Below are 27,789 nucleotides of genomic sequence, written 5' to 3'. Positions count from 1 at the left end.
CCACATCCAGCTGTTGTTGGGAGTCTCTTAGCTCAGATGACGGCCAAACTCTCTTTGAAAGCTCCAGGCATGTTATACATACTTTAAGAGGCTCCTCTCCAAAAAGAATTTTTCATAGAAGGTTTCATGCAGTCATACAGAAAAATAGAACAGATAGTGAATATATTCTTAAACTAAATTCAATAATCAAAAATTTTGCCATATTCATATTTTTGTTCATTTTTTTAATCATTTGTAGCAGACATAATGACATTTCATGCCTACATTCTGCATAAGTACAGTACCATTATTGGTATTGTAAGAAAATTAACAGTAATTACAGAGTGCCATAATCCGTCTGTTTTGGTCAGTGCTGTTGTTGTTTGGTTCTAACTGATAGAAATCTAACTGAAAGGAATTGAGCAAAAATAAGGATATACTAGAAGGAATTCCAAGGACTGTAATATATTTGCAGAAAGTTCAGAGTTGCAGTGGGACCTGGGAATGACAGGATGCACGTTATCCAGCACCACTAGGCCTTTCTTCTGCCCGCCCCCATCTCTTATCTCTGCCCCACTTGCTGTTGGCTTCTTCTCTCCCACTGCCCATATCTTTTCCCTACAATGATGAGAGCAAATCTACTGACTGTTCTTGAGACCCGCATTCTCTAGCCTCCCTCCCTCGGGGAATAATAGCTTCTTTTACTTTAGTTGGAAAAATCTCAGAGTAGTACAGTCATCACCCTGGCTTAGATGAGGTGGCTACCTCATCACTCAGATAAGGATGGTGTTTGGTAGTGGACGTGTTTTCCAGGGGGTGTCTCTGTAATTATCAGGGTTCACCCAGAGAAAGAAAAGTGCAGTGGGCAGGAGCTCCAGTTGAAGCCTGTTACAACCTCCCTGGCCCATTGAACCTCCAATGACCTTCAGTCCTCTGTAAAACACACCTTCCGGGGCTTCCCTGGTGGCGCAGTGGTTGGGAGTCCGCCTGCCGATGCAGGGGACACGGGTTCGTATCCCGATCCGGGAAGATCCCACATGCCTAAAAAAAAAAAAAAAAAAAACACACCTTCCCCAGCCTGCCTAGCAGAGGTAGAAACTGTCTTCCCCCTGCTTCCATGGTGTGGCGTTCACTCCACAGAGCTGGGATGGATCCACACCCAAAATTTGCTTTAGGTGTCAAGACTGATTCACACACCAAGAAGGGCTGAAAAGATGTATTATCCTCACATAATGAAGCTTTCTGGGGAGAGCAGAGAGGGCTCCCAAGGTCTGAAAAATGGCTTGAGAGAGCAGAGAAAGGAAACTGGCTTGGCTCTTACGCTTAGGGGGTGAGGCTGGGCAGGCTTGCACGGTCTGAACTTCTTAGTAGATCGGAGAGAGAGTGTGCAGGCTTCCCTGTGGGCTTGCCCAGATGTGGGGCATAAGGTGAAGGGACCTTGTGGGGCTTGAAAACTGTCAGCAGTGAGACATCAAAACTGGAATTGGGTTCTTCATCACACCTGACATCCTCTGCTAACTTCTGTCAGTGCTGGTTATTGCTCTAATTGTTTCTTTTGACGTCTGCTTCCCTACTAGACCCGACTATCAAGATAAATACGCACTACTTATCTTTACATATCTGGCACGTACTTCACACTTAACACATGCCATACATTGTCTTTAAGTCCAGCAAGATTACCTGCTGATTTCTTCTGCTACAGCAAAATTCGTTTTGCATTTTCAAGTGTTTTTGCAGCACTTCATTAAACATTTGCTATACCTTTTCTTCTTGATCCAGCAATGTACTGATTTAATTAATGCCCATGCTGTAAATGTTTCATTAGCTTCATATGTCTAGCAGTAATTTTAGGACTTGAGAAGTAGCCTTAACAGAACACTTCATAATATTCTCTTCCAGAAATTGTAAGTGATCAGAAATCATTGTTCACTGTACCTTGACTTATGCACTGAAGTTTTGCCTTATGTTTTCTGTGAACTACTTCTACTGCTTGTGGTCATTTTTGCTAAACCAGAAGCCATTCTTAATTTTAAAACGCCCTTTGCAGTAACTGGAAGAACTTTTGAGTCGGATGAAATTTATCACTCCAGGTTGCCTTCAGTTGCCAACCAGGGTCTCCAAGACGGTTTCCTGTCCTTTAGCAAGGATGCAGCTCTAGTTCCGTGGCTGCTTTCTAAACCGCCGTGGCCTCACTCCTCTCACTACCCTGGCCGTCCCTACTGCCCTCTAGAATGTCTTTGACGTTTGATCAGATTAACTTTCTTGAAAAATAGGCTTTCTTTGTTTACATCCATTTTGTTTAAATTTATTCTTTGATTCTACTTTTTTGCCCCTTCCCTCTCCCTCCCTCTCCCTCTGCCCTTCTCTTCTTTCTCCACCTTCCCCCCACCCCCTGCTTTACTCACCCCCCCGCAGTTATTTATGCCAGTGCTGTTAAATATTTTTCTGTTTCCATAACAACTTTTTTCAAACATTTATTGCAGATTTAAAAGATTCTTTGGGTGGGATCTTGTTTTACTGAGTTCTTTGGTTTATATAATTATTAAGTGAAGGAAATCTTGATTTCAAATCTAAAAGTTTAAAACAGAGACTTAATGGCTTTTAAAAGGGTGGAAATTGAATAAACTTGCTAAAAATGGAGGTGTTTATTGTCAAGTTCAGTTGATGAGGGGCATTTCTGCCTAATCACTTTTTGGTATTCCGAGAAAATCAAGTAGGCCCTCTTTTCTAAAGGGATGTTTGGTGCTTTTTAGCTTTCCAGTTTATAACTGTTCAACCAACACTCCAGCTCAGACCTCAGTCTAAAATGTGTTTGAGACGATGGTCAGATTTTGTGGTAATCGAGTGGTCAAAGTAGTGCATATTGATTTGGCCCAAATTCCTGCCAAAAGTTGTGTTTAATAGACTGCTGTGTCACTGTCATTCACAAAGTTTGCCTGAGGGCAGCTACTCAGCCATTTCTTCAGCTGTTTCATGGCACTGCATTGTCATCTTTCTGTGGCTAGAAAAATTGCCATTGACCACAAAATTGCAGCTTACTTTCCAAGCTAGTCTCTAATTCATGAGTGCTTCATCCTAATTCTTTTGAGCCTCAGACTCTTGTAAAATATGGACAGTTAGTCAGAAGCTCTGCTCTTGAGAGAACAGCTGTATATCTCAGCTTGGTTTATCTATAAATAATTCACACTAACCCCCTTGGCCCTCCTCCTGTCTTTGGAGCAGCTGATAATGGAAACAAACTGGACCAGCACAGCAGCAGGCATTTGAAAATCTGTCTTATTTTTAAATCTTACCTGTCTAGCCAGGCAGTCACACAGATGCTTATGACAGTCCGGATTCTAAGATGCCCCCGATTCCTGGCCCCTGAGGTGCTCATTCACCTTCTCCCAATTGTATTCAGTCAAACGCTCATCTAGATGTTGCTGTAGAATTTTCAAAGAATTTTGAAAATGTAATTAAGGTCCCAAATCAGTTGACCTTTAAGATAGGGAGGTAATCTGGGCACCTGACCTAACCACACATGAGCCATCTACATCTGGCTGTGGCAGTCAGAGACAGAAATGTCTGGAGATTTGAAGCATGAGAGGTATTTGATGCAAGGGAGTTTCTTTGTGTTGGTTTTGGAAAGGGCAGGGGCCCTATGGCAAGAGGCTGAGAGCAACCTAAACGTTGCCAGCAACCTGCATGAGCTTAGAAGGGGACTTTGAGTCGTGATGTGTGAGACCCTGAGCAGATACAGCAGTCATGCTGTGCCTGGACTCCTACCGTACAGAACTGAGAGATGATAAATGGGCATTGCTTTAACCCTCTCGGTTTGTGGTACTTTGTTAGGCAGCATAGAAAACTGATGCACTGCTTATTTATTCACAAGTAAATTTGTATTAGTACTTGAGCACAGTTTTCCATGGTTCAGTGTGACTTCTCTCCTCAGTCTTCCACTTTGTCAAGGGAACTGAGGAGAGGGAGAGGCAGGGGAAGCTGTTTGTATGAGGTCTGTAAGCTGGTCCATCCAAGGAGACCTCCCTCTGCTTCCATGGTCTGGACCACCTGGAACTGCAGGAAGCCTGCTCTGTGTGTGCATGAGTGGCTGGAATAGCCTGCTGACGCCTTCCCTCAGTTCTTGTTACTCCAGACTTCTCTCGGCAATGTAAGTAGCTGACCCTTCTCCAAGGGTTCATTTCCGGAGGGTGTGGCTTAGGGCCTTTCCTCTTTGATCCCTAGAAGAAAGGGTAAGGCCAGCCTCACCGGCATTGCAAACCAAGCTTTCTGATCCACCCCTGCTTCCAGGCTCCTAGAACCTCCAGGCTTGTTTCCTTACCCCAGAGCCCTCTCCTGTAGCAGGCCATCTTCAGTCCTGTCTTCTTCAAGGATCCCCCAGAGTACTTGTCTGTGTTATACCCTGTCTTCTTTATCTAAACTGAGATTGATTGCACTGAGGTCAATGGAGGAAAAACATTAAGAACAAATTCATAGGGAGGAGAAACACTGGTTGCCAGGTAGCCTGTGGGACACTTGAATTGTAAAAGAGCCCGTTTGCTGAAAAAAGCACATAATCGGTGAACTTACAGGGTAGAAGGAGCACATTTTTATTTCTGTGTACTGTTATTCTACTTATATGTGTATAAAGCTTGAGGAAGAAGAGTTTTATCTTCCACATTGTCTTTGTAAAGCTTCTTCCTGCAGCATCGTGGCCATAGTTTGAAGTCCCAGCTGGATCTGTACCTACTTCCCTAATTATTTTATGGTCCCGTGACCCTACCTGAGATCGCTGAGCCTGTTGGTTAAGAGGTCTAGCTCCTGAGAAAGTCTCTACCTGAGCAAGAGGAAGTCCACGCATTGGGGGCTCCTGAGGGCACTCAGCTTCCTGCCTCCTAACCCTAAATGCGTTGTTGCAGACCTGCCTCTGGATGCCCCTCTGTCCCTTCCTCAGGGCCCAAGCCTTGGTCCACCTTTGGGTTTTTTCCTCATGGCTGAACTGTAAGCCACAGAAAGATTTTGAGCCTCGTGATGGCTGGGCTGTAAACCACGGAGCAGTTTTGGACCAGGTTTTTGCTTCCCTGCAAAGCAGGAAACTCGCCTGTGGGATCCTGCCTCCCAAGGGCAGTCTGTGGGTACAGCCTCTTAGTGACCGCTAATGCCACAGAATCACCTGCTCTCTGCTGAGAGACTTGAAGGGAGTTCATCTTCTCTACAGCCTTCCCGCTTCTGGCAAGAGCTGGTGGCATCTGCAGTGATAAACTCTCAGAAGGGGAGTATGTCTTGGTTTAAGCCTTAGAGGCACCAGAAGACATTGAACCTCAGCAACAACAAAACTTCACGTCAGCATTATAAAGAAATTCTCAGATGGTGTGTAAAATAAAAAGCAGCACAGCCCATTTTCAAAACCTTAAAAATGTGTTAAATGCTTACAAAAGACAGTGAAGAGTTCTTATTTATATAGTTTGTGGACCTTATGCATATGAACGTGATTTTTTTGGGTAGTATGGAAAGAAGGTATTGTTATCCCATTCTAGAAAAGACAATGTTTAAAACAACTCAAGAGTCAACTGTAGATGAAGCTGCAGAAGAAATGAATAAAGTGGTGCTGAGTTACATTTGATGTTGATTTAGGTGATACAGAATATGAGAATCAAGTGAAATAATGTGACTGTGTTAGAAGTCAGGTTGAGCGCATGTAATTCTGCCCAACTTTAGACTTTGAGGGTTTTACCCCCAAAAGAAGAAGTCCTAATAAGGAAGTTAGACAAACCTCTAAGGAAACAGACTAAAACTTCTGCTTGGACAATAAAATGAGCTTTGAGTTTATTTATCATAATGTTTAATTATAACACTTCCACCCTAAGTTCTCTAATATTCTATTTAGATAAAATTTGTTAAAGTACTTTTCAAATTGAATTATTGAGGGATCATATCACAACATATGGGGCTTACTGTCTGACTAAACAGGATTCAGCATTGATGGCTATATAAGAAGCACCTGTAAAGATAAGGTAGCATTGTTAACAGTGGTGGCTCAAATGTAGGTCCTCGGCAAATACCTTTTGATTCATTGACCTCAAGTAAACAACTCACATAGCAAAGCCACCTTGACTGATGTGGTCACTCTAAAGCAAAAGGAAGAATAAAAGACTGAATGCTTTATTTCGCTTTTATATGATGATGCTTAACAATTATAGGGCAGTGTTACTTTCCAGAGTATTCTCATTACTTTACCACATTATTTTCACCTTTTTTCTTTTTTATGAAATATAATATACAGACAGAAATGAATAAGACATACGTATAGTTTTGTATCTGCCACCCAGTTAGAAATTATTCTTATGTAATTTTAATGTATGTAATTATATTTTAACATATAAATAATATTGTGATATAGTTCGTTCTGGTTTTTTTCCAACTTTGAGATACAACTGATAAATAACATTGTAAGTTTAAGGTATACAGCACGTTGATTTGACTTACGCTGCAGAATGATTACCACCATGGCATTAGCTAACACCTGCATCACATCACATAATTACCATTTCTTTTTTGTGGTGAGAACATTTAAGATCTTAGCAACTTTCAAGCGTATAGTACAGTATGATTAACTATAATCACTATGCTATACATTAGATCACCAGAACTTATTCATCTTCTAACTGGAAATGTGTACTCTTGGACCGACATCTCTCCTTTACCCCCACCCCCTAGTCCCTGGTAAATACCATTCTAGTCTTTGTTTCTGGGAGTTCGGCTTTTTGAGATTCCACATACAAGTGATATCACACAGATTTGTCTTTCTCTGACTTACTTCACTTAGCATAATGCCCTGAAGTCCATCCGTGTTGTTACAAATGGCAGGGTTTCCTTTTTTCTCATGGCTGAATAATGTGCCATCGTGTATATATACACCACAGCTTCCTTATGCATTCATCCATCGATGGACACTTACGTTGTTTCCATATCTTGACCATTGTGAACAATGCTGCAGTAACCCTGAGAGTGCTATGTATCTCTTCGATACCCTGTTTTCATTTCCTTCAGATATGGGAAGAAGAGGGGGTTGCTGGATCATAAGGTAGTTCTGTTTTTAATTTTTTGAGGAACTTCCATACTGTTTTCCATAGTGGCTGCATAGCTCGTTCTATTTCTTAACCTTTTTAAAGGTCTGTTTTTGTTAGATTATTTTTCTGCTCTCTTATTTCTAACCACTGGAGTAAAATAGTGAGTACTTACTCTACCGTTAACTCCCCCTTTGATGGCTGCACATATTGCCTCTCCTGCCTTACCACCACAGACAGCCGTGCAGTGAAAGCCTCTTACAGGGTCACTTACGGAGCGTCATGAGAATTTCGTGGGAACTATGAGCGCAGAGTGCAACGCGTAGGTTACAGAGTGTGAGTACGCTTGACGTATCTACCTATGGCCTGATTGCTCTTGTGCATGGCTCTTCCTCTCTGTATTCCTCCGAGCAGTCCACTAGCATTCCTGTATTGCCATGTCCCCTGTATTTGCACTTAACATTAGCCAGCTTTCCAATTTTGCTAGTTAAATAGGGATAACATGATGCCTTGTTAATTTTGCATTTCTCTCATCACTGGTAAGTTCGAATATCCATCTCTATATGCTTATTGGCCTTTAGAGTTTCCTCTTCCTATAAATTGCCTGTTCATATCCTTTGACCATTTTTCTTTTGGGGTTCTTAGTAATTAGAAATTCCTCTTATAGTCTGAAAATAACCTTAAAGTCTAAAAAGATATTTAGACATTGCAAATATCTTTTCCCAGCTTGTCATGTGTCTGTTAAATTTTCCCATCTGGTATTTTGTTGAACAGAAAGTCTTAATATTTTCCCCAACTTCTGAAAAATTTAAAAGTACAGAGAAGTTGGAAGAATAATATGGTGAACACCTACATAACCTTTATCCAGATTCACCAAGAGTTAACCTTTTCTTTCTGTCTCTTTTTCTTTCTACACACACACAAACTCCACATTTTTTCCCGAAAGTAAATGTATACATCATATTTCACCCCTGAGTTCTTCAGTGTGTAAATCCTAACGGACTGGTCCTACATAGCCACAATTCCATTATCACACCCAAAGAATCTAATATTGATGCAGTAACATTATCTAATATATAGTTTACATTCAAATTTCCCTAACTGCCAAAAGCAATATAGTCTTCCATCCTCTAACCAGGTTTAAATTAAGGATGACACATTGCATTTGGCTGGTAGGTGTCTTTAATCTAGAACTGTTGCCTACCTTTTTTCTTTTTTTTTATTCATAAGATTGAAATTTTTGTAGTCCAGGTCAGTTGACTTATAGAATAGCCTACAAACTGGATTTGCCTGATTATATCCTAATGATTAGATTTCAGGCTAAACATTTTTGTCAAGAACATTACATAGATAATGTTGTATTACGTTATATCAGGGTAATGTAATGTCCATATTGCTAATTATTGTTGATGCTGAGTTTGAGCGCTCATTGGTGTACTACCTGCCAGATCCTGTAAATTGTAAAGACGGCTTTTCCTCTTCGTGGTTAATAAATAATCTGTACGGTTGGTATCCTGTTCTCCGTCAATCTTTCATCTAATAGTTTACCTCATCCGCACCCATAGACTCTTACCTGAATCAGTCATTACATCGAGAGTTGCAAAATGGTGATTCCTTTTTTCCCCTTCAAATTCTATCATTGTTTTTTTTTCATTTAGGAATCAAGTTTCTTCCCCCTCTTTTCTTTGACCATCACTATAGACCAAGGGTTAGCAAATTGTGGCCCTTGACACCTGTTTTTATGTATAAAGTTTCACTGGAACATAACCATACCCATTCATTTACGTTTGTCTATGGCTGCTTTTTGCACAACAGTGGCAGACTGGGTAGTTGTGACAGAGATTGCATGGTCTGTAAAGCCTAAAATATTTACCGTCTGGCCCATTACAGAAAAAGGTTGTTGATCTCTGCTATAGACTCATGGGTTTTGTTTTTTAATCAGTGTGTAATAACCCTTTACTTTCGCTGTTCTTTTTGCTCCAAATTTTATAGATTTTGCCAGTGGGAGCCTGTTTAAGCTGATTCCTTTTTCTTTTTTTGATACATCCTATTATCTTTGAACAATTCTTTGCTCTCTAATAGAACAAATGTTCTAGACTTCCTTATGTTTGCTTTGTCTAAGACCTGGAATTAGCCAAAACTAAAGAAATCCTGGTCTCTTCAGTGGGAAATGACATTTAGAAACCCAGATCTGGGCACTGAATGTGCTCGTTGCCCCAATATGTCATTGCTTCTGTGCTCATGTGGACCAATCTCTGGAGGAATATATACATGTATATATACATATGCATTATGTATGTATATATTGATATGTATACATGCATAAATCACTGCCCATACTGATAAGTCCAATTCATATTTTCCCAATTCAAATCCAGCCTCACAGAGTTCTTTCTCATCTTTCCCCATTTTGTATCGGCATCTCTCTTTTCCCCAAAGTGTTTGGTAGAATAGTCCCTTTAAATATTTGGTAGACTTTGCCAGTCAAGTCCTTATGGACTGGAGTTTTCTTTGTGGGGAAGTTTTAAATTGCAGATTTAATTTCTTCAGTAGTTTTATTTTCTGTACTGCTTACATATTTTTTTCTTAAATTTGTCAGTTTTCGCAAGCTCTGTTTTTCTAGGAGTATGGCAATTTCAGGATTTTCAAATTTACTGTCATAAAGTTTAATATAATTTTATGATTGTTTTACTGTTTGTAGCATCTGTAGTGATGTCTTCTTCATCACTGCTGGTATTGATATTTTATGCCTCCTCTTTTTTCTTTATTCATCTTGCCATGTAGTTAACAATTTATTAGTTCCCCCTGCCAAAATGGGAATTTTTGACTTCATAAATCATCTCTATTTTATGTTTTGCTTCATTGATTTCCACTCTTATTTCTTTCCTTGTACTTTCTTATTTTAATTTGCTGTTCTTTTTGTAATGACATGGATGCTTAGCTCACTAATTTTCAGGCTTTCTTCTTTTCAAATATGTACATTTCGATTTATGAATTTTCGATTAAGCACAACTTGAACTGTATTCCCCAAGTTTTTAATGAGTTACTTTCTTCATTTTGATTCCGTTCCAGATAGTTCTTAATTTTTATTCATCTTTGATCCATGAGTTGTTTACACATGTTGGTTTATTTACATATTTATAGAGAATCTGTTTATCTGTTTGTTATTGATTTCTAGTTTAATTGGGCCAGGACTAGAAAATTCTGCATATAAAAGGGTTCTGAACAAAGAAGGGATAGAACAAATAGAAAATAGCAAGATGGTAGACTTTAACCATAAAAATAATTACATTTAATATAAATAGTCTAAACACAGCAATTAAGAGACCAAGATTGTCACATTAAAAAAGCAAGACACAACTAACAACAGAAACCCAAAATATAGGAAGCAACACTAACAGAACTAAAGGGAAAAAACCGACAGTTCAATAGTAATAGTTGGAGATTTAGGTACCCCACTTTTGATAATGGCATTTGGAAAGGAAGAATTAAACGTCTCTATTTTCAGATGTTGTACTCTTGTACATAGGACATCCTAAGCAATCCACTTTTTAAAAAAAAATAGAACTAATAAGTGAGTTCAGCAAGGTTACAGGATATTAGATCAATATACAAAAATATTTGTTCTATACACTAACAATGGACAATCAAAATTAAGAAGACATTTCCATTTACAATGGCATCAAAAATAAAATACTTGTATACAAATTTTTAAAAAGTAGTGCTGTATACTAAAAATGCCAAACCATTGTCAAAAGAAATTAAAGAGCTAAGTAAATAGAAACCATCCCGTATTCATAAATCAGAAGACACAAATGAGAATGGCAGTACTCCCTAAATTGATCTGTGGATTCAACACAATCCCCATCAAAACCACCACTGACTTTTTTACAGAAATTGGCAAGCTGGTATTAAAATTCACATGTAAATAAGAAGGATCCGGGATAGCCAAACAATTTTTTAAAAGGATACCAATGTTGGAAGACTAACAGCTCCCAATGTCAGAAACCTTCTAAAGAGCTTTAGTAGTCAAGACCGTGTAATACTGCCATGTAGATAAATGGGAAAGAATTTAGATTCCAGAACTAGAACTTTATATTTATTGTAAATTGATTTTGACAAGGGCGCCAGGACAATTAAATGAAGAAAGAATAATCTTTGCAACAAATGGTGCTAAGACAACTGGCAAAAGAATTAAGTTGGATCCCCTGCCTGACACCATACACAAAAATTAATTCAAAGTGTATCATAGAGCTAAATGTAAATGTAACAAAGCTAAACTATAAAACCTTAGAGGAAAACATTGTAACGTGTCTCCATTATGCAGTGATTTGTACAATATTTTCTTAGATATGGCTCCAGAAGCACAAGTGACAAAAGATAAAATATACACGTTGGGTTACATAAAAATTAAAAACTTTTGTGCTGCAAATGATACCATCAAGAAGGTGAAAAGACAGCCACAGAATGGGAGAAAATATTTGCAAATATCTCCTAAGAGGCTTATATCCATAATGTATAAAAAAACTCTTGCAACTCCTTAAATTTTGCTGTGTGCTTATTAAGTACAGGGTTTCCTTATCTCTCCTTGTTGACATTTCATAAATGCTTTCAATCAAGAATTATTTCATTTTTTAAAAAAATTTTGGGTTTTGCCCATTGTTTTTGTCCATATTCTTCAAGTACTCCTACACTCCATTTTCCAAATATTACCACTTCTAGTTATGTTCTACATATCTGTTTTTCTTTTGATTTTTATAGCTCTATCTTTTAAAATATTCTAAATATATATACTTTCTTACTGAATTTGGAACTAAATTGTCAATCTGATCTTCCAGCTCACGAATAGAGTTTTATCTACCTATATCCCATCCATTGTCTTTGTACATTATGTTTTCTGCTGATATTTTCTCCTGTTTTCTATAGGCTTTCTTCATTTTACTAGTATCTTGCCATTTCTCCTTAAGCATATTCCGTTATGCTTATTTTTAATTCTTGGTTTAACTTTTGCAGCTTCAGGTATGCATTATTCAGCCTTTACTAGGTTATGCTGTGATCACAAACAACCCAGTGGGATTTAGACTAGAAGAGCACTCCTATCTGTGCAATGCCATTTACTTAGCAGAAGAAACAGAGTACAAGAAGACTCTTAAAACTTAATGATATATGTCACTTTTGCTCACGTTTCATTGACCTAATGTTAATGAAGTGGAGAGATATAAGCCTCTCACCAGTTCAGTCAGCAAATCGGGAACAATATTGTGGTCTATCACAACATTGTATATGTTTTCAACTTGATTGTACTACTTCTCACAGATCATGTTGTTTTGATGTGTGAACTTCTGAGTTGCTGTCTTATAATACATATTGAGGAAGAGCAGAAGACCAAGCCTTTCTCTTTGTCTCTTCTTGTGAATTTAAGAAGGAAGATGATCCCCAAGGTGGAGAGGTCCAGTTACATACACACATTCACATAAAAACTATTGATTGTCCTGTGTTCCCACCACTCTATCTGACAGTGCTTAGGCAAAAGTGTCTGGAAGAGGTGTCTTCCTAAATTGTAATCTAACAACTTTAGGGCTTTGGAGGACCAGAGGGAGGAGTGTAGAGGCGGGTGTGCTCAAGTGTAGCTGATCAGCAGCTTCTTACCCCAGTGAGCCTTTCTGCCATCTGGGTTGAAGGGGGAGGCTTTGATTGTACCAAGGCAAGCAGGGAAGGGAATGGAGAAGAGGAGAGTTATTCCTGGCTTCTCGCGGCCTGCGCTGCTCTGTGTCCCTCACTTTTCCCCACCTGCCAGTTCAGGCAGCCTTCTGTTCCCCCAAGGGTTTCTTGCTGTTTTTGGTTAATCCTTGGAATCAGGGATTAACTTCTAAAATTTTCCAGCGTTGTTGTTTGTATATGCAGCTGTTAGGGGGTGTCAGGGAGAACCAGTAACATATACTAACCAATTCACCATTTTAAAAGGAACCCAAAGCCCCTGGTTTGTTTTTTTTTTAAACTAGTGAAAGTTGTCAGCTGTTCACTGTTTGATCAGTTTTCCAACATCATAAGTTACAAGTGATAAACTGAACTGAGGAAAAGGCAAGGGCAAAAATTCCTGAAGGACAAAAGCACGGTGGACAGTTGAACCACATATAAAACGTAATTCTGGCGCTGCATCTTCAACTACTTAGAATTTGAGGTTTTCTACAGATGAAATAAAATTTCAGAAAGCATAGGCCAAAATGATTGTACAAGAAGAGGACCTTGTGACAGAAGCTGTAACTGAATTAGAACATGAGGGTTTGGATTCACGTAGAGGATAGGGAAGAAAACACAGAGCAAAGACATTGGTAAAGGCGTGGGGGTCACGCACATGGAACCAGCCTGACTCAGGTGGAAACATAGGGAACTACGTGTGGAGGCTGAGTGATTCCAGATTAGGGGGGCTGATAACCACTTCATAACAGCAGGTGGTATTACAGAGAGAAAGAAAGGGATCTGACCATTTTGTTCCCTGCCTGCTTCTTCACTAGACTGTAACCACTGAGGTCATGGGCAGGGGCAGGGGCGGGCAAGCTGCCCCATGCACGCTCTCACCAGGTGCCTGGTTCTGTGCTAGACAATACGAGGAATGCACAGTGCGCATACAACGTAAACTTCGTCCTTAAGGTACTGATAATCTTGTTGAGGAAATAAGACAGGTGCCAATTAAATAACTAGAGAGAACTCTGAAAAAACGTAATTTATTTGCAGAATTCTCTTAAGCTGTCAAGCTAGGAAGCCTGTGCAAATATGATTAGCAACGTAAGTACTTAATGGACTACATACTAAGGAGGTTTCACTTTTCAGACAAACTGTAATGTGGATGCCATGGGGAACGTTAAAATGAATCTGTGGACATCAGACCTCGAGTGTGTGCTTTATACTGTTCCTTTGAGAGGGTTAGAGCAGGGACCAGAGCCAGATGGCCTGGATTCAGGGTGATGTTCCAAGTATGACTTTAGGCGAGTTAATTAAGCTTTCTGTGCCTTGGTGTCCTCATCTATAAAATGAGTATAACAACAGCCCCTAACTTATAAGGCAGATCTGCTCACATAACGTTGCCACTAAACTTCTTCTAAATTGAAGAGCATCTATCAGTGGAATTTGGGGAGAGGAGGATAAGATTCAGAATTAGTAGAGAAGCAGGCGGTAGGTGGTATTACAGAAAGTAATAAAGGGATCTGACCGTTTTGTTCCCTGCCTGCTTCCTCACTAGATTGTAAGCTTCATCCGGGTGGAGACTTGCCCCCTTACATCCTAGTACCTGGCTCAGTGTGTGACATACAGTTGGCACTCAATAATTTTATTTGCTGAATAGCGAATGCATGCATTTTATGTGTAATTTTAGGTATAAACTAACTTAATATATAATTTCATACGTTTGGGTATGTATTTGTCTAAATATTTTGATGTTTAATTTTTTAACAACTAGAGGTTAACTCTAAAACTAGAAATTGTCTTTGAAGTATTTGTAACAGTTTTCTTTTTGTTTTTACAGACCAGTTGGAATGCCAAAAATGGAAAAAGTTTACTTACATAATCCTAGTTCTGAAGAAACTATTACTTTAGTATCAATATCTGCTACAACATCACATTTTCATGCATCATTTTTTCAAAATAGGGTAAGCATCTCTGCTGTATTTGATTTCTTTTGAGTTTGAAATTGAAATGTCTAGGGTTTTTAGTGTATAATTCTACTTCGCTATAATTAAAATCTAGTTTGAATGTTTCACATTTATTCTGGACTTTAGTTAGCCCCATTTCCTGAGAATTATCACTTCTACTTTTCAACACACATTGTTTTTCTCAACATGAAACAGCCTAACAAATCAACTTTGAAACTTAAGCACTCTGAAAAATGTAGCATTCATATATTCAATTGGTTTTCTTGTCCTACCTAATAATAGGTAATTCCTCAGCGTTGTGTTAGTTTTCTATTGCTGTGTAATAAATCACCACAAACACCCACTTATTAGCACATGATTCTGTAAGCCACAAGTCCAGTGGGTCCTTTGCTCTGAGTATCTTAAGGCTGTAACTAAGATGTCAGCTGGGCTGAGTCCTTGACTGGAGACTCAGGGGAAATCCACTCCCAGACTCATTCAAGTTGTCGGCAGAGTTCAGTTCCTTGTGCTTGTAGAACTGAGGTCCCCGTTTCATTGCTGGCTGTCAGCCAAAGACCTCTCTCAGTTCCCTGAGGTACCCACACTCCTTGTCACCATCTTGAAGCCAGCACTGGTGCATCACATCTCCCTCACGCTTCAGAAATCTGACCTCTCCTACCACCAGTGGAGAAAAGTCTGCTTTAATCATGTCATTGGGTCAGCATCACCTGGGTAGTCTCCTTTTTGATTAACTCAGAGTCAGCTGACTAATAATCTCATTATATCTGCAAAATCCCTTTTATCAAGTAGTGCAGATCACAGGTGTGGTGTCCTTCATATTCACAGTCACAGAAATTAGGGCAGGAAATTTGAGGGCCTGTTTAGGGTTCTTCCTACACAGGTGTCCTATAAAATTTTACTTATAATCATTTTCGTAGATAGTATGCAAACTTGTTACTATAAAAAAAATTTTATCTGGCAAAAAAAAAGATCTTAATAAAATTTGGATTTGAGAGAATGCATTAAGCTTTAACATATAGGCTTCCGAAATAATTAGCTAAATAGCAAATGTCAGAGGGAAGTAAATGAATGGAGCCTGATTTCATCTTCCGAGGGTTTTCACTGACTCCTTTGAAGAGATATGACTAAATAACCAATTTTTAGCATATAAATTTATATCAATTATTTCGATTTTTACATTTCTCCTTTCTAAAATCCTGGCTTCATCGTATGTTGTCATTAAGTAGCAACTTCTAGGGTAAATAGTGGCATATAATTTTGGCTTTTTTAAAATTTAAAACTATTTTGTAAACAAGGAACGGATAAGTCAGCATATTTTGATGATGAAGTTTTAATTTTCTTGTTGTACTCTTGGAAAGCATCCCTTTTCTAAAATATTTTCTAAAACAAGTTTCCCTTGAGTTATTATTTGTTTTACCTAAAAGATATTTCCACAATTTTTATAAATGTGCTGATGGTCTCAAACAATCAAATCCCAGTCTAAGAGAGACCTAGTCCAGTACCCTCATTATATGAATGAAGAGTTGAACCCCAGAGGGCTTTGCCTGTGGTCATGCAGTCAGGGATAAGAGCCAATCCCTCCGCAGGGATTTGTATCATATTAAGCTACAGGGTGGGTCATATACATTACAATCTGTGTATGGAGACACACTTAGGTGTAAGTGGTGTCATCCAGCTTTCAGGCATTGCCACAGTGTAGAGACGTGTTGGGTTAAAAGGCAGAATAGTAAAGTGCGATGAAAACTGTTTAACAGTAGTGCACAACTGCAGTACAGATTTTATTTTTACCTTGTTAACTTACTTTGCTAATTCAAGCAATGTTTTGTTGTTTCTAAACATCAAGCTTCACCCGTGTTAGAGACCAGGATTTTTACCTTTTTCATGTTCCTATCACAATACAAAGCAGACCAAATAAACAGCAGAGTTACAAATAGATTCTTACAGGGGCTAGCCAGGTAGGCGATGCAGACCAAGTGGAACGGGGGGTGACCTGGAAGAGCACATGTCCCATCCAAAGGCACCAGCCCCCACTCGGCTGCAGCCGGTGGTGGCCACGTGGGAATGTAAGCTCATGCACAGTTCTTCTGATTTTCCAAGAAGAGTCGGAAATAGGAATTTTTATAAGATAATATCTACTGAGTTTACAAATTAAAAATGAATTTGACTTTAGAAAGACAGATAGTGTTGACCAAAGAAAGCTAGTTAAAGGACACCAATTTGACATTTCTGACCTAGGCTTTCCCAGGGACTTATTTCTACAAATGAATCTTATGCAAAGAGAAGTCTTTCTGAAAAATTCTTCAACAGATAATCTCAATCAAGGGATCGATCCAAGAAGAAGATATAACAGTTGTAATATTTATGCACCCAACATAAGCACCTCAATACATAAGGCAAATGTTAACAGCCATAAAAGGGGAAATAGACAGTAACACAATCATAGTAGGGGACTTTAACTCCCCTCTTTCACCAATGGAAAGATCATCCAAAATGAAAATAAGGAGACACAAGCTTTAAATGATACATTAAACAAGATGGACTTAATTGATATTTATAGGACATTCCATCCAAAAGCAACAGAATACACTTTCAAGTGCTCATGGAACATTCTCCAGTATAGATCATACCTTAGGTCACAAATCAAGCCTCAATAAATTTAAGAAAATTGAAATCGTATCAAGTATCTTTTCTGACCACAATGCTATGAGACTAGATATCAATTCCAGGAAAAAAATCTGTAAAAAATACAAACACATGGAGGCTAAACAATACATTACTAAATAACCAAGAGATCGCTGAAGAAATCAAAGAGGAAATCAAAAAATACCTAGTAACAAATGACAATGAAAACACGAAGGCCCAAAACCTATGAGATGCAGCAAAAACAGTTCTAAGAGGGAAGTTCAGAGCAATACAATCCTACCTCAAGAAACAAGAAACATCTCAAATAAAAAACCTAACCTTACTCCTAAAGCAATTAGACACAGAAGAACAAAAAACCCCAAAGTTAGCAGAAGGAAAGAAATCATAAAGATCAGATCAGAAATAAATTAAAAAGAAATGAAGGAAACAATAGCAAAGATCAATAAGACTAAAAGATGGGGCTTCCCTGATGGTGCAGTGGTTGAGAGTCCGTCTGCCTATGCAGGGGACATGGGTTTGTGCCCTGGTCCGGGAAGATCCCACATGCCACGGAGTGGCTGGGCCCATGAGCCATGGCCACTGAGCCTGCGCGTCCGGAGCCTGTGCTCTGCAACGGGAGAGGTCACAACAGTGAGAGGCCCGTGTACCTCAAAAAAAAAAACAACCACTAATAGATGGTTCTTTGAGAAGATACGCAAAATTGATAAACCATCAACCAGGCTCATCAAGAAAAAAAGGGAGAAGACTCAAATCAATAGAATTAGAAATGAAAAAGAAGAAGTAACAACTGACACTGCAGAAATACAAAGGATAGTGAGAGATTACTGCAAGCAACTATATGCCAATAAAATGGACAACCTGGAAGAAATGGACAAATTCTTAGAAAAGCACAACCTTCTGAGACTGAACCAGGAAGAAATAGAAAATACAGACAGACCGATCGCAAGCACTGAAATTGAAACTGTGATTAAAAATCTTCCAACAAACAAAAGCCCAGGGCCAGATGGCTTCAGAGGCGAATTCTATCAAACATTTAGAGAAGAGCTAACACCTATTCTTCTCAAGCTCTTCCAAAATATAGCAGAGGGAGGAACACTCGCAGACTCATTCTGTGAGGCCACCATCACCCTGATACCAAACCAGACAGAGATGTCACAGAAAAAAGAAAACTACCGGCCAGTATCATTGATGAACATAGATGAAAAAATCCACAACAAAATACAGGTAAACAGAATCCAGCAACACGTTAAAAGGATTATACACCATGATCAAGTGGGGTTTACCCCAGGAATGCAAGGATTCTTCAATATACGCAAATCAATCAATGTGATACACCATATTAACAGATTGAAAGAGCAAAACCATATGATCATCTCAATAGATGCAGAAAAAGCTTTCAACAGAATTCAACACTCATTTATGATAAAAACCTTCCAGAAAGTACGCATATAGGGAACTTTCCTCAACATAATAAAGGCCATATATGACAAACCCACAGCCTAAAGAGAAGAAGTAAAACTGTCACTGTTTGCAGATGACATGATAGTATACATAGAGAATACTAAAGGTGCTACCAGAAGACTAACTAGAGCTAATCAATGAATTTGATAAAGTAGCAGGATACAAAATTAATGCACAGAAATCTCTGGCATTCCTATACTGGAGACAAAACACCTGTATGCAGAAAACTATAAGACACTGATGAAAATAATCAAAGATGATACAAACAGATGGAGAGATATACCATGTTCTTGGATTGGAAGTCAGCAAGATCCTTTTTGACCCACTCCTAGAGAAATGGAAATAAAAATAAACAGATGGGACCTAATGAAGCTTAAAAGCTTTTGCACAGCAAAGGAAACCATAAGATGAAAAGACAACCCTCAGAATGGGAGAAAATATTTGCAAATGAAGCAACTGACAAAGGATTCATCTCCAGAATATACAAGCAGCTCATGCAGCTCAATATCAAAAAACCAAAAAGCCCAATCCAAAAATGGGCAGAAGACTTAAATAGACATTTCTCCAAAGAAGATATATAGATTGCCAATAAACACATGAAAGGATGCTCAACATCACTAATCATTAGAGAAATGCAAATCAAAACTACAATGAGGTATCACCTCACACCAGTCAGAATGGCTATCATCAAAAAATCTACAAAGAGTAAATGCTGAAGAGGGTGTGGAGAAAAGGGAACCCTCTTGCACTGTTGGTGGGAATGTAAATTGATACAGCCACTATGGAGAACAGTATGGAGCTTCCTCAAAAGCTAAAAATAGAACTACCATACGACCCAGCAATCCCACTACTGGGGCTATACCCTGAGAAAACCATAATTCAAAAAGAATCATGTACCACAATGTTCATTGCAGCTCTCTTTACAATAACTAGGACATGGAAGCAACCTAAATGTCCAATGACAGATGAATGGATAAAGAAGATGTGGCACATATATACAATGGAATATTACTCAGCCATAAAAAGAAACGAATTTGAGTTATTTATAGTGAGGTGGGTGGACCTAGAGTCTGTCATACAGAGTGAAGTATGTTAGAAGGATAAAATCAAATACCGTATGCTAACACATGTATATGGAGTCTAAAAAAAAATGGTTCTGAAGAACCTAGGGGCAGGACAGGAATAAAGACGCGGACGTAGAGAATGGACTTGAGGACATGGGGAGCGGAAGGAGTAAGCTGGGATGAAGTGAGAGAGTAGCCTGGACTTATATACTACCAAATGTAAAATAGATAGCTAGTGGGAAGCAGCCACATAGCGCAGGGAGATCAGCTCGGTGCTTTGTGACCCCTTAGAGAGGCGGGATAGGGAGTGTGTGAGGCAGACACAAGAGGGAGGAGATATGGGGATATACGTACATGTATAGCTGATGCACTTTGTTATAAAGCAGAAACTAGCACACCATTGTAAAGCAATTATACTCCAATAAAGGTGTTAAAAAAAAAAAAAAGATAATCTCAATGTATATATAGTTGAAGAAAAGTTAAAAGCCCGTCTGTGTTTTCCAGTATCAGGAGATAGAATTAAACAGTCAAATAATCTATACCTATCAAAATCTACATTTAGGTACTCTAGATTTAGCTTTAAAAGAGATAGCCAAAATCTATGCTACCTTAAGTTTTTTTTTTTTTCTTATTCTTCTTCTTGCTTTTCATTTTTATTCCCTACAGTAAGATACTGACTCCAGAAGCTCAAGAAGTGGAGAGGAGAGATGGAATTAACTCTTGGGAGAAGAAATAACCTTATTTCCCCTCCACTTAATTTTATGCCTATCATAAGAGCCTTTGGGGAAAAATGAAAAGAGTTTCTCATGTCCAAGAGAGCAAAACCTTTCTGTATGTTTATCCTAACTCTAATTGCCTTGTCATCTTTAGAATTCCTGGTCAGATCATATTTCTTTGAGAGTAAAACATTTCCTATAAGTCACTTAAGTTGTTGATTATTAACCAGTATCATCTCTACGTTAAGCAACCAGTAGGAAATACAAAGTAGAATAGTTATTATTTAAAAGGCTAAGTGTTACATAACTGTATTTTAACACATACACATGTATAAATAATACCCCTTACTAAGGTTTTGATTCTGAGATCACCTGGAAATCAAGAACAAGGGTAATAAAAGGAATGTGGTTGTGTGACAATTCGTTTTTCTATATATAACTCCTAATAATTGTGGTTTATGATTATCTGTTGACTAACTATAATTGTCTAATTAATTATAATTAAAATTACATAATACTAAGACTGCAGTTTAGGCCTGTTCATCTTCATGGCTGTACTGCATATTGGCCATAAAATATGTAATGTATGGCTTGTGACAAAAAATACAGATTTTTAAAATACTCTATAATAGTCAAATTTTAATTACCATAGAATTGTGGAAATGGGTGCCTTATAGACATTGGTAAGCAAACAAAAAGTATATTTTCCTTGATTCTGTAGAGCCTTTTGTTTGATTACCTTTTCAGGTAAACTGAAGATTAATTAGGATACACTTTGTTTCAATCTATGGCTAAAATGAAAATGTTTTTACCCATTTATTTTAGTATGCTTAATATAGTAAACAATTTCTTCTCATAGGTTGAAAGTCATTAATGAATATTAATGATTGCTTTTTAATTATATGTAGAGACCTGGACATTTTTTGTTCTATTTCTGATATCCATACATGTTAATGGGAATTGAACAAATGTGATATAGCAGTAGAAATGATATAGCAGGACAACCTTTCCTTATTGAGTGTTCTTGGCTCCCATGTCAAATATTAGATAACCATATATGCAGAGGTTTATTTCTAGGCTATTTGTTCCACTGGTCTACATGTTTTATTTTTATGCCAGAACCATACCGTTTTAATTTCTGTAGCTTTATAGTATGGTTCGAAAGCAGGAAGTTTGCTGCCTCCAGTTTTGTTGTTGTTATGATTGTTTTGTGTTTCTATACAAATTTTAGGTTTGTTTTATCTCTGTTAAAAATTCCACTAGGATTTTGATAATATTGCATTGAACCTGTAGATGGGTTTGCTTAGTATGGATATTTAAAAAATATAATTCTTCTGAGCCATGAATAAAGGATATCTTTCCATTTGTCTTCTTCAACTTCTTTTTATCAGGGTCTTGACAGTTTTCATTATACAGGATCTTTCGCCTCCTTGGATAAATTTATTACTATTTTATTGTTTTTGATGCTATTGTGAGTAGAATCGTTGTTTTTTTTTTTCCAGATGTTTCATTGTTAGTGTGTAGCAGCACAACTGGTTTCTGTGTGTTGATTTTATATCCTATAACTTTACAGAATTTTTTGATTAGTTCCAACAGTTTTTTGGTTAAGTCTTCAGGATTTTCTATATATAAGATCATATCACCTGCAAATAATGACAGCTTTTCCTTTCCACTTCTGATGCCTTTTATTTCTTTGTCTTGCCTTAATTGCTTTAACTTAGACCTTCCAGTACCATGCTGAATAAGAGTGGTGAGAGTGGGCACCCTTGTGTTGTTTCTGATTTTAAGGGGAAGCTTTCAGATTTTTATCATTGAGTGTGATGTTAGCTTTGTGTGTTTGTATGTGGTCTTTATTATGTTGAGATGTGCTCCATCTATACCAAATCAGTTGAGGGTTTTTATCATGAAAAGATGCTGTATTTTGTCAAATGCTTTTTTATTGTGTTGCTGAATTCACTTTGCTAATAGTTTTTGAGAACTTTTGCATCTGTATTCATCAGGGATATTGTTTATAGTTTTCTTGTAGTGTCCTTGTCTGGTTTTGGTATCAAGGTAATGCTGACCTCATAAAATGAGTTTGGAAGTGTTCCCTTCTCTTACTTTTTGGAAGAGTTTGAGAAAGATTGACATTAATTCTTCCTTAAGTATTTGATAGAACTCACAAGTGAAGCCATCTGCTCCTGGAGTTTTCTGTTTTGGGAGGTTTTTGATTACTGAGTCAATCTCCTAACTCATTATTGATCTATCGAGATTTTCTATTTCTTCCTGATTTGGTCTTGGTAGGTTGTGTGTTTCTAGGAATTAATCCATTTCTTCTAGGTTATCCAGCTTGTTGGCATAGAATTGCTCATACTGGTATTTTATGATCCTATGTATTTCTGTAGTATGTCTCCTCTTTCATTTCTGATTTTATTTATTTGAGTCTTCTTTTTTCTTGGTTAATGTGGCTCTTGATCTGTCAATTTTGTTTATCTTTTTGAAAAACTGGCTCTTAGTTTTGTTGATTTTTTTTTCTACTGTTTTTCTGGCCTGTGTTACATTTTTATTTCCATTTTGATCTTCGTTATTTCTGTACTGCAAACTTTGGGCTTAATTTGTTCTTTTTCTAGTTCCTTGAGGTGTGAAGTTAGAATGTTTATTTGAGATCCTTCTGTTTTCTTAAAATATGCATTTATTACTATAAACTAAGTTTATCCTTTTCAGAATGCTTTTGCATCATTCCGTAGATTTTGGTATGTTTTGTTTCCATTTTCATTTGTTCAATGTTATTTTTTATTTCTCTTTTAATTTCTTCTTTGACCCATTGGCTGTTGAAGAGAATGTTTAATTTCCACATAATTGTAGATTTTCCAGCTTTCTTCTTGTTGATTTCTAGTTTAATACCACTGTGGTCTGAAAAAAATACTTGATATGATTTCAAACTTATTCTTCTCTATGTGCACTTGAGAACAATATGTATTTGCTGCTATAGGATGGAATGACCTATAAATGTCTGTTAGGTCCATTTGGTCTAATGTATGGTTCAAGTCCAGTGTTTCCTTGTTGATGTTCTGTCTGGATGATCTATCCATTGCTGAAAGTGGGATATCAAAGTCCCCTACTATCATTGTATTCTTGCCTATTTCTCCCTTCAAACCTGTTGATATGTGTTAATATATTTAGCTTCTCCAATGTTAGTGCATATATATTTATAATTATTACATCTTCTTGATGAATTGACCCCTTTATTATGTAATGACCTTTTTGTCTCTTGTTACCATTTTTTACTTAAAGTCTATTTTGTCTAATATAAGTATAGCTAACCCCGTTTTCCTTTGGTTTCCACTTGCATTGAATTTCTTTTTTTCTTATTTATTTATTTAATTTTTTGGCTGTGTTGGGTCTTCATTGCTGTGCGCGGGCTTTCTGTAGTTTTGGCGAGTGGGGGCTGCTCTTTGTTGCCGTGCACGGGCTCCTCATCGCAGTGGTGACGTCTCTTGTTGCAGAACATGGGCTCTAGGCACGTGGGCTTCAATAGTTGTGGCATGTGGGCTCAGTAGTTGTGGCTCTCAAGCTCTAGAGCGCAGGCTCAGTAGTTGTGGCGCAGGCTTAGTTGCTCCGCAGCATGTGGGATCTTCCTGGACCAGGACTCAAACCCGTGTCCCCTGCACTGGCAGGCGATTCTTAACCACTGTGCCAGCAGGGAAGTCCTGAATTTCTTTTTCTATCCCTTCGCTTTGAGCCTATGTGTTTCATTAAATCTGAAGTGAGTCTTGGAGGCAACATATAGTTGGGTCTTGTGTTTTTATCCATCCAGCCTCTCTGTGCCTTTGATTGGTGAATTCAGTCCATTTACATTAGAGTAATTATTGATATGTAAGGACTTCCCAGTGCCATCTCATTAATGGCTTTCTGTTTATTTTATATTTCCATTGTTTCCTTTCCCCTCTGTTTCTGCCTGCCTTTGTAAATCGGTGATTTTCCACGGTGTTATATTCTGTTTCCCCTTTCTTTACCTTCCGTGAATCTACTCTAGGTTTTTGCTTTTTGGTACCATGAGGCTTACATAAAATATTTTTAGATAAAATGGTCCATTTTACATTGATAGCAACTTAATTTTGATGTCATGCAAAAGTGTTACCCTTTTACTCCCTCCCTTTGATGTGTTTTGGTGTCATTATTTACCTCTTTTGATATTGTGTATTCATTAACAAATTATAGTCACTGTAATTATTTTTTGTAATCTTCTCCTTAAACTTTATACTGTAGTTAAGTGGTTAGCACACCGTCCTATTACAGAATTAAGTTTTCTGTCTGACTGTACGTTTACCTTTACTAGAGTGTTGTGTACTTTTGTATGTTTTCCTGTTGCTGGTTAGCATCTTTTGACTTCTGCTTGAAGAACTCTTTGCAGCATTTCTTGCAAGGCAGGTGTAGGGGTGATGAAATTCCTCAGTTTTTGTTTGTCTGGGAGAAATCCTTCATATCTGAAGTATAACTTTGCTGAATAGAGTATTTTTGGCTGGCAGGTTTTTTTCAACACTTTGATTTGTCATTCCACTGTCTCCTTGCCAGTAGGGTCTCTGCTGAGAAATTGCTGATTGCCTAATGTGTTTTCTTTGTAGGTTACAATCTTTTTTTCTCTGACTCCTTTTAGGATTCTCTCTCTTTCTTTGATTTTTGACACATTCATTATAATACATCTTGGTGAAAGGCTTTCTGCTTTAGATAATAGGGTAATCTGTTAGCTTTGTGAACTTGGATGTCCAAGTCTCTCCCCAGGTTTGGGAAGTGCTCAGCTATTATTTCTTTAAATAAACTTTCTGCCCCCTTTCCCTTCTCTTCTGGAGCTCTGATTATTCTAATATTTTTTGATGGAACTCCATAGATCACATAGGCTTTCTTCACTCTTTTTCATTCTCTTTTTCTTTGTTCTGTGCTGTGTTATTTCAAAATACCTGCCCTCTAGCTCACTTATTCTATTTTCCATTTTATCTAACCTACTGCAGATGCTCTCCATTGCATTTTTCATTTCATTCATTGAAATCTTTAGCTCTAGAATTTCTGTTTGGTTCTTTTTTGTGATTTCTTTCTCTTTGGTAAATATCTCATTTTGATCATGTATTTTTTTAAATTTACTTATTTTATTCATTTGTTTTTGGCTGCGTTGGGTCTTCGTTGCTTCGTTGTTGCTGTGGAGCTTTCTCTAGTTGCGGTGAGCAGGGGCTACTCTTCGTTGCCGTGCGCGGGCTTCTCATTGCAGTGGCTTCTCTCATTGCGGAGCATGGGCTCTAGGCGCGCAGGCTTCAGTAGTTGTGGCACGTGGGCTCATTAGTTGTGGCTCGTGGGCTCTAGAGCACAGGCTCAGTAGTTGTGGTGCACAGGTTTAGTTGCTCCACGACATGTGGGATCTTCCTAGACCAGGGCTCGAACCCATCCATGTCCCCTGCATTGGCAGGCGTATTCTTAACCACTGTGCCACCATGGAAGCCTGATCGTGTATGTTTTTGAGATTTTGTTGGATTATCTTTCTGGGTTTTCTTGTAGCTTGTTGAGTTTCTTCAAAACAGCTATTTTGGGGCTTCCCTGGTGGCGCAGTGGTTGAGAGTCCGCCTGCCGATGCAGGGGACACGGGGTCGTGCCCCGGTCCGGGAAGATCCCACATGCCACGGAGCGGCTGGGCCCGTGAGCCATGGCCGCTGAGCCTGTGTGTCCGGAGCCTGTGCTCTGCAGCGGGAGAGGCCACAACAGTGAGAGGCCTGTGTACGGAAAAAAAAAAAAAAAAAAAAAACAGCTATTTTAAATCTTTTATCACCTAGACCACAAAATTCTGTAACTTTGAGCTCAGTTGTTGAATTAGTGTTCTTTTGGTGATGATATGTTTCTTTGATTTTTCACATTTCTTACAATTTTGTGTTGCTGCTTTTACATTTGCAGTAGCAGTCACACCTCCTTAAACCTTTACTAGTTGCCTTCAGATGGGGTGTACTGTTCATTGGTGCTGTTACATGTCTAGGCTTTTTCCGAAGGTGGTGGTGCTGTAGCTCAATTTTGTGCTTTCTCCCTTGCACACACGTCCTGGTGTGTTCTTCTGATAGCAGTCCACGTACCGGCCTTGCTCTCGCTAACTCGGGAGTGCACACAAGGAGCCGTCTGCAGAGCTGGGGGAGGTGTGGATTTAGCTCTTGGGGCATTGGGGGTGCCTGCAGACCTAGTGGGGAGATCCTCCAGTGAGATACTCCAGAGACTCCTGGATGAACTTCTGCTGCAGTCCTGAGCACAGTCAGCAGGAGCTGCCTACCTTTAATGCCCTTTGATATTTTTATCTGCCTCTTTCCTGATCTCCTACCTCCCCCAGTTATGGAAGTCCCACCTCAGTACTCTGGGTGCTAGTGGAGAGAAACAGGATTCCCAGCCACATCCTGCACAGCCGGAGGAGTTGGGCACTCACTCGCTCAGGGTGCTCTCCTCCCCCCACCCCCTCACCCCCACCCAGGAGAGGTCACCATCCCATGCACTGTTGCCTTAGCATGGGTGGGGGAGTTGGCCCTGGGAAAATTCCTCTTACTATCTCCACTGCAACCAAACTCTTTTTTTTTTTTCCCTCCAATGGCATGCTGGAATATCTCCTTGGGAAAGGTAGACTTCTGCACATTATCTCTTGTCCATCAGTATCTGCCCAGGTCAGCAGTCTGTAGGTTTTTTTCCCAGCTGCAGTGAGAGGGGTTGGGGCAGGTTCATTTGTCCCACGGCCTGTTTCCAGATGCACAGGCGGGCAAGACAGCTCCCAGATCCTCAGGCGTGTGGTGCTGTATTCCCCAAGTCCCACAGAGGCACTTCTGTTTGTCGATGGATGTCTAATGCGTTGTTTTAAAAGGAGGACAAAAAGGAATGTCTTACACCACCAGGATGCTGACATCACTCCTCCAGTTTTAAACAGGATGGTCAGAGTAGGCTTCGTTCAGAGGGTGACATTTGAACAGACTTGACGGAGGTAAGGGAGAAGACTGTAGGGAGGGAAATGGAATGTATGGAAGAAGAACATTCCAGACAGAGCGTTCAGGCAGCAAGGTCTCCAATGTGGAAACACAACTGGTGTGCAAAGAGGACAGTGTAGCTAGACCAGAGTGAGCAAGGATGAGAGCAGAAGTAAAGGGGGGGTGGGAAGGGACAGACTGTGAAGGGTCTTAGAAGCTGTAATAAGGATTTGGGCTCTTATCCTGATTGAAATGGGAGGCCATCACGGATTCTGAGC

General features: G+C 38.8%; 1 protein-coding gene across 4 annotated transcripts in view; it reads left to right on the top strand.

Moving 5' to 3' along the window:
* TMEM131 (transmembrane protein 131) overlaps positions 1-27,789 on the top strand; it is a 139,510-nt gene that overhangs the window by 26,262 nt on the left and 85,459 nt on the right. For all 4 annotated transcript variants that reach the window (XM_024743695.1, XM_024743696.1, XM_024743694.1 and 1 more), the window contains exon 4: positions 14,545-14,668. In XM_024743695.1, coding sequence (XP_024599463.1) covers positions 14,545-14,668 — 124 coding nt within the window. The remainder of the gene's footprint in view (positions 1-14,544; positions 14,669-27,789) is intronic.

This window comes from Neophocaena asiaeorientalis, unplaced genomic scaffold, assembly GCF_003031525.2.
Source record: "Neophocaena asiaeorientalis asiaeorientalis breed wild unplaced genomic scaffold, Neophocaena_asiaeorientalis_V1.1 scaffold114, whole genome shotgun sequence".
In the NCBI taxonomy this organism is placed as follows: Eukaryota; Metazoa; Chordata; class Mammalia; order Artiodactyla; family Phocoenidae; genus Neophocaena; species Neophocaena asiaeorientalis.
This window is presented reverse-complemented; position numbering and strand designations above follow the sequence as displayed.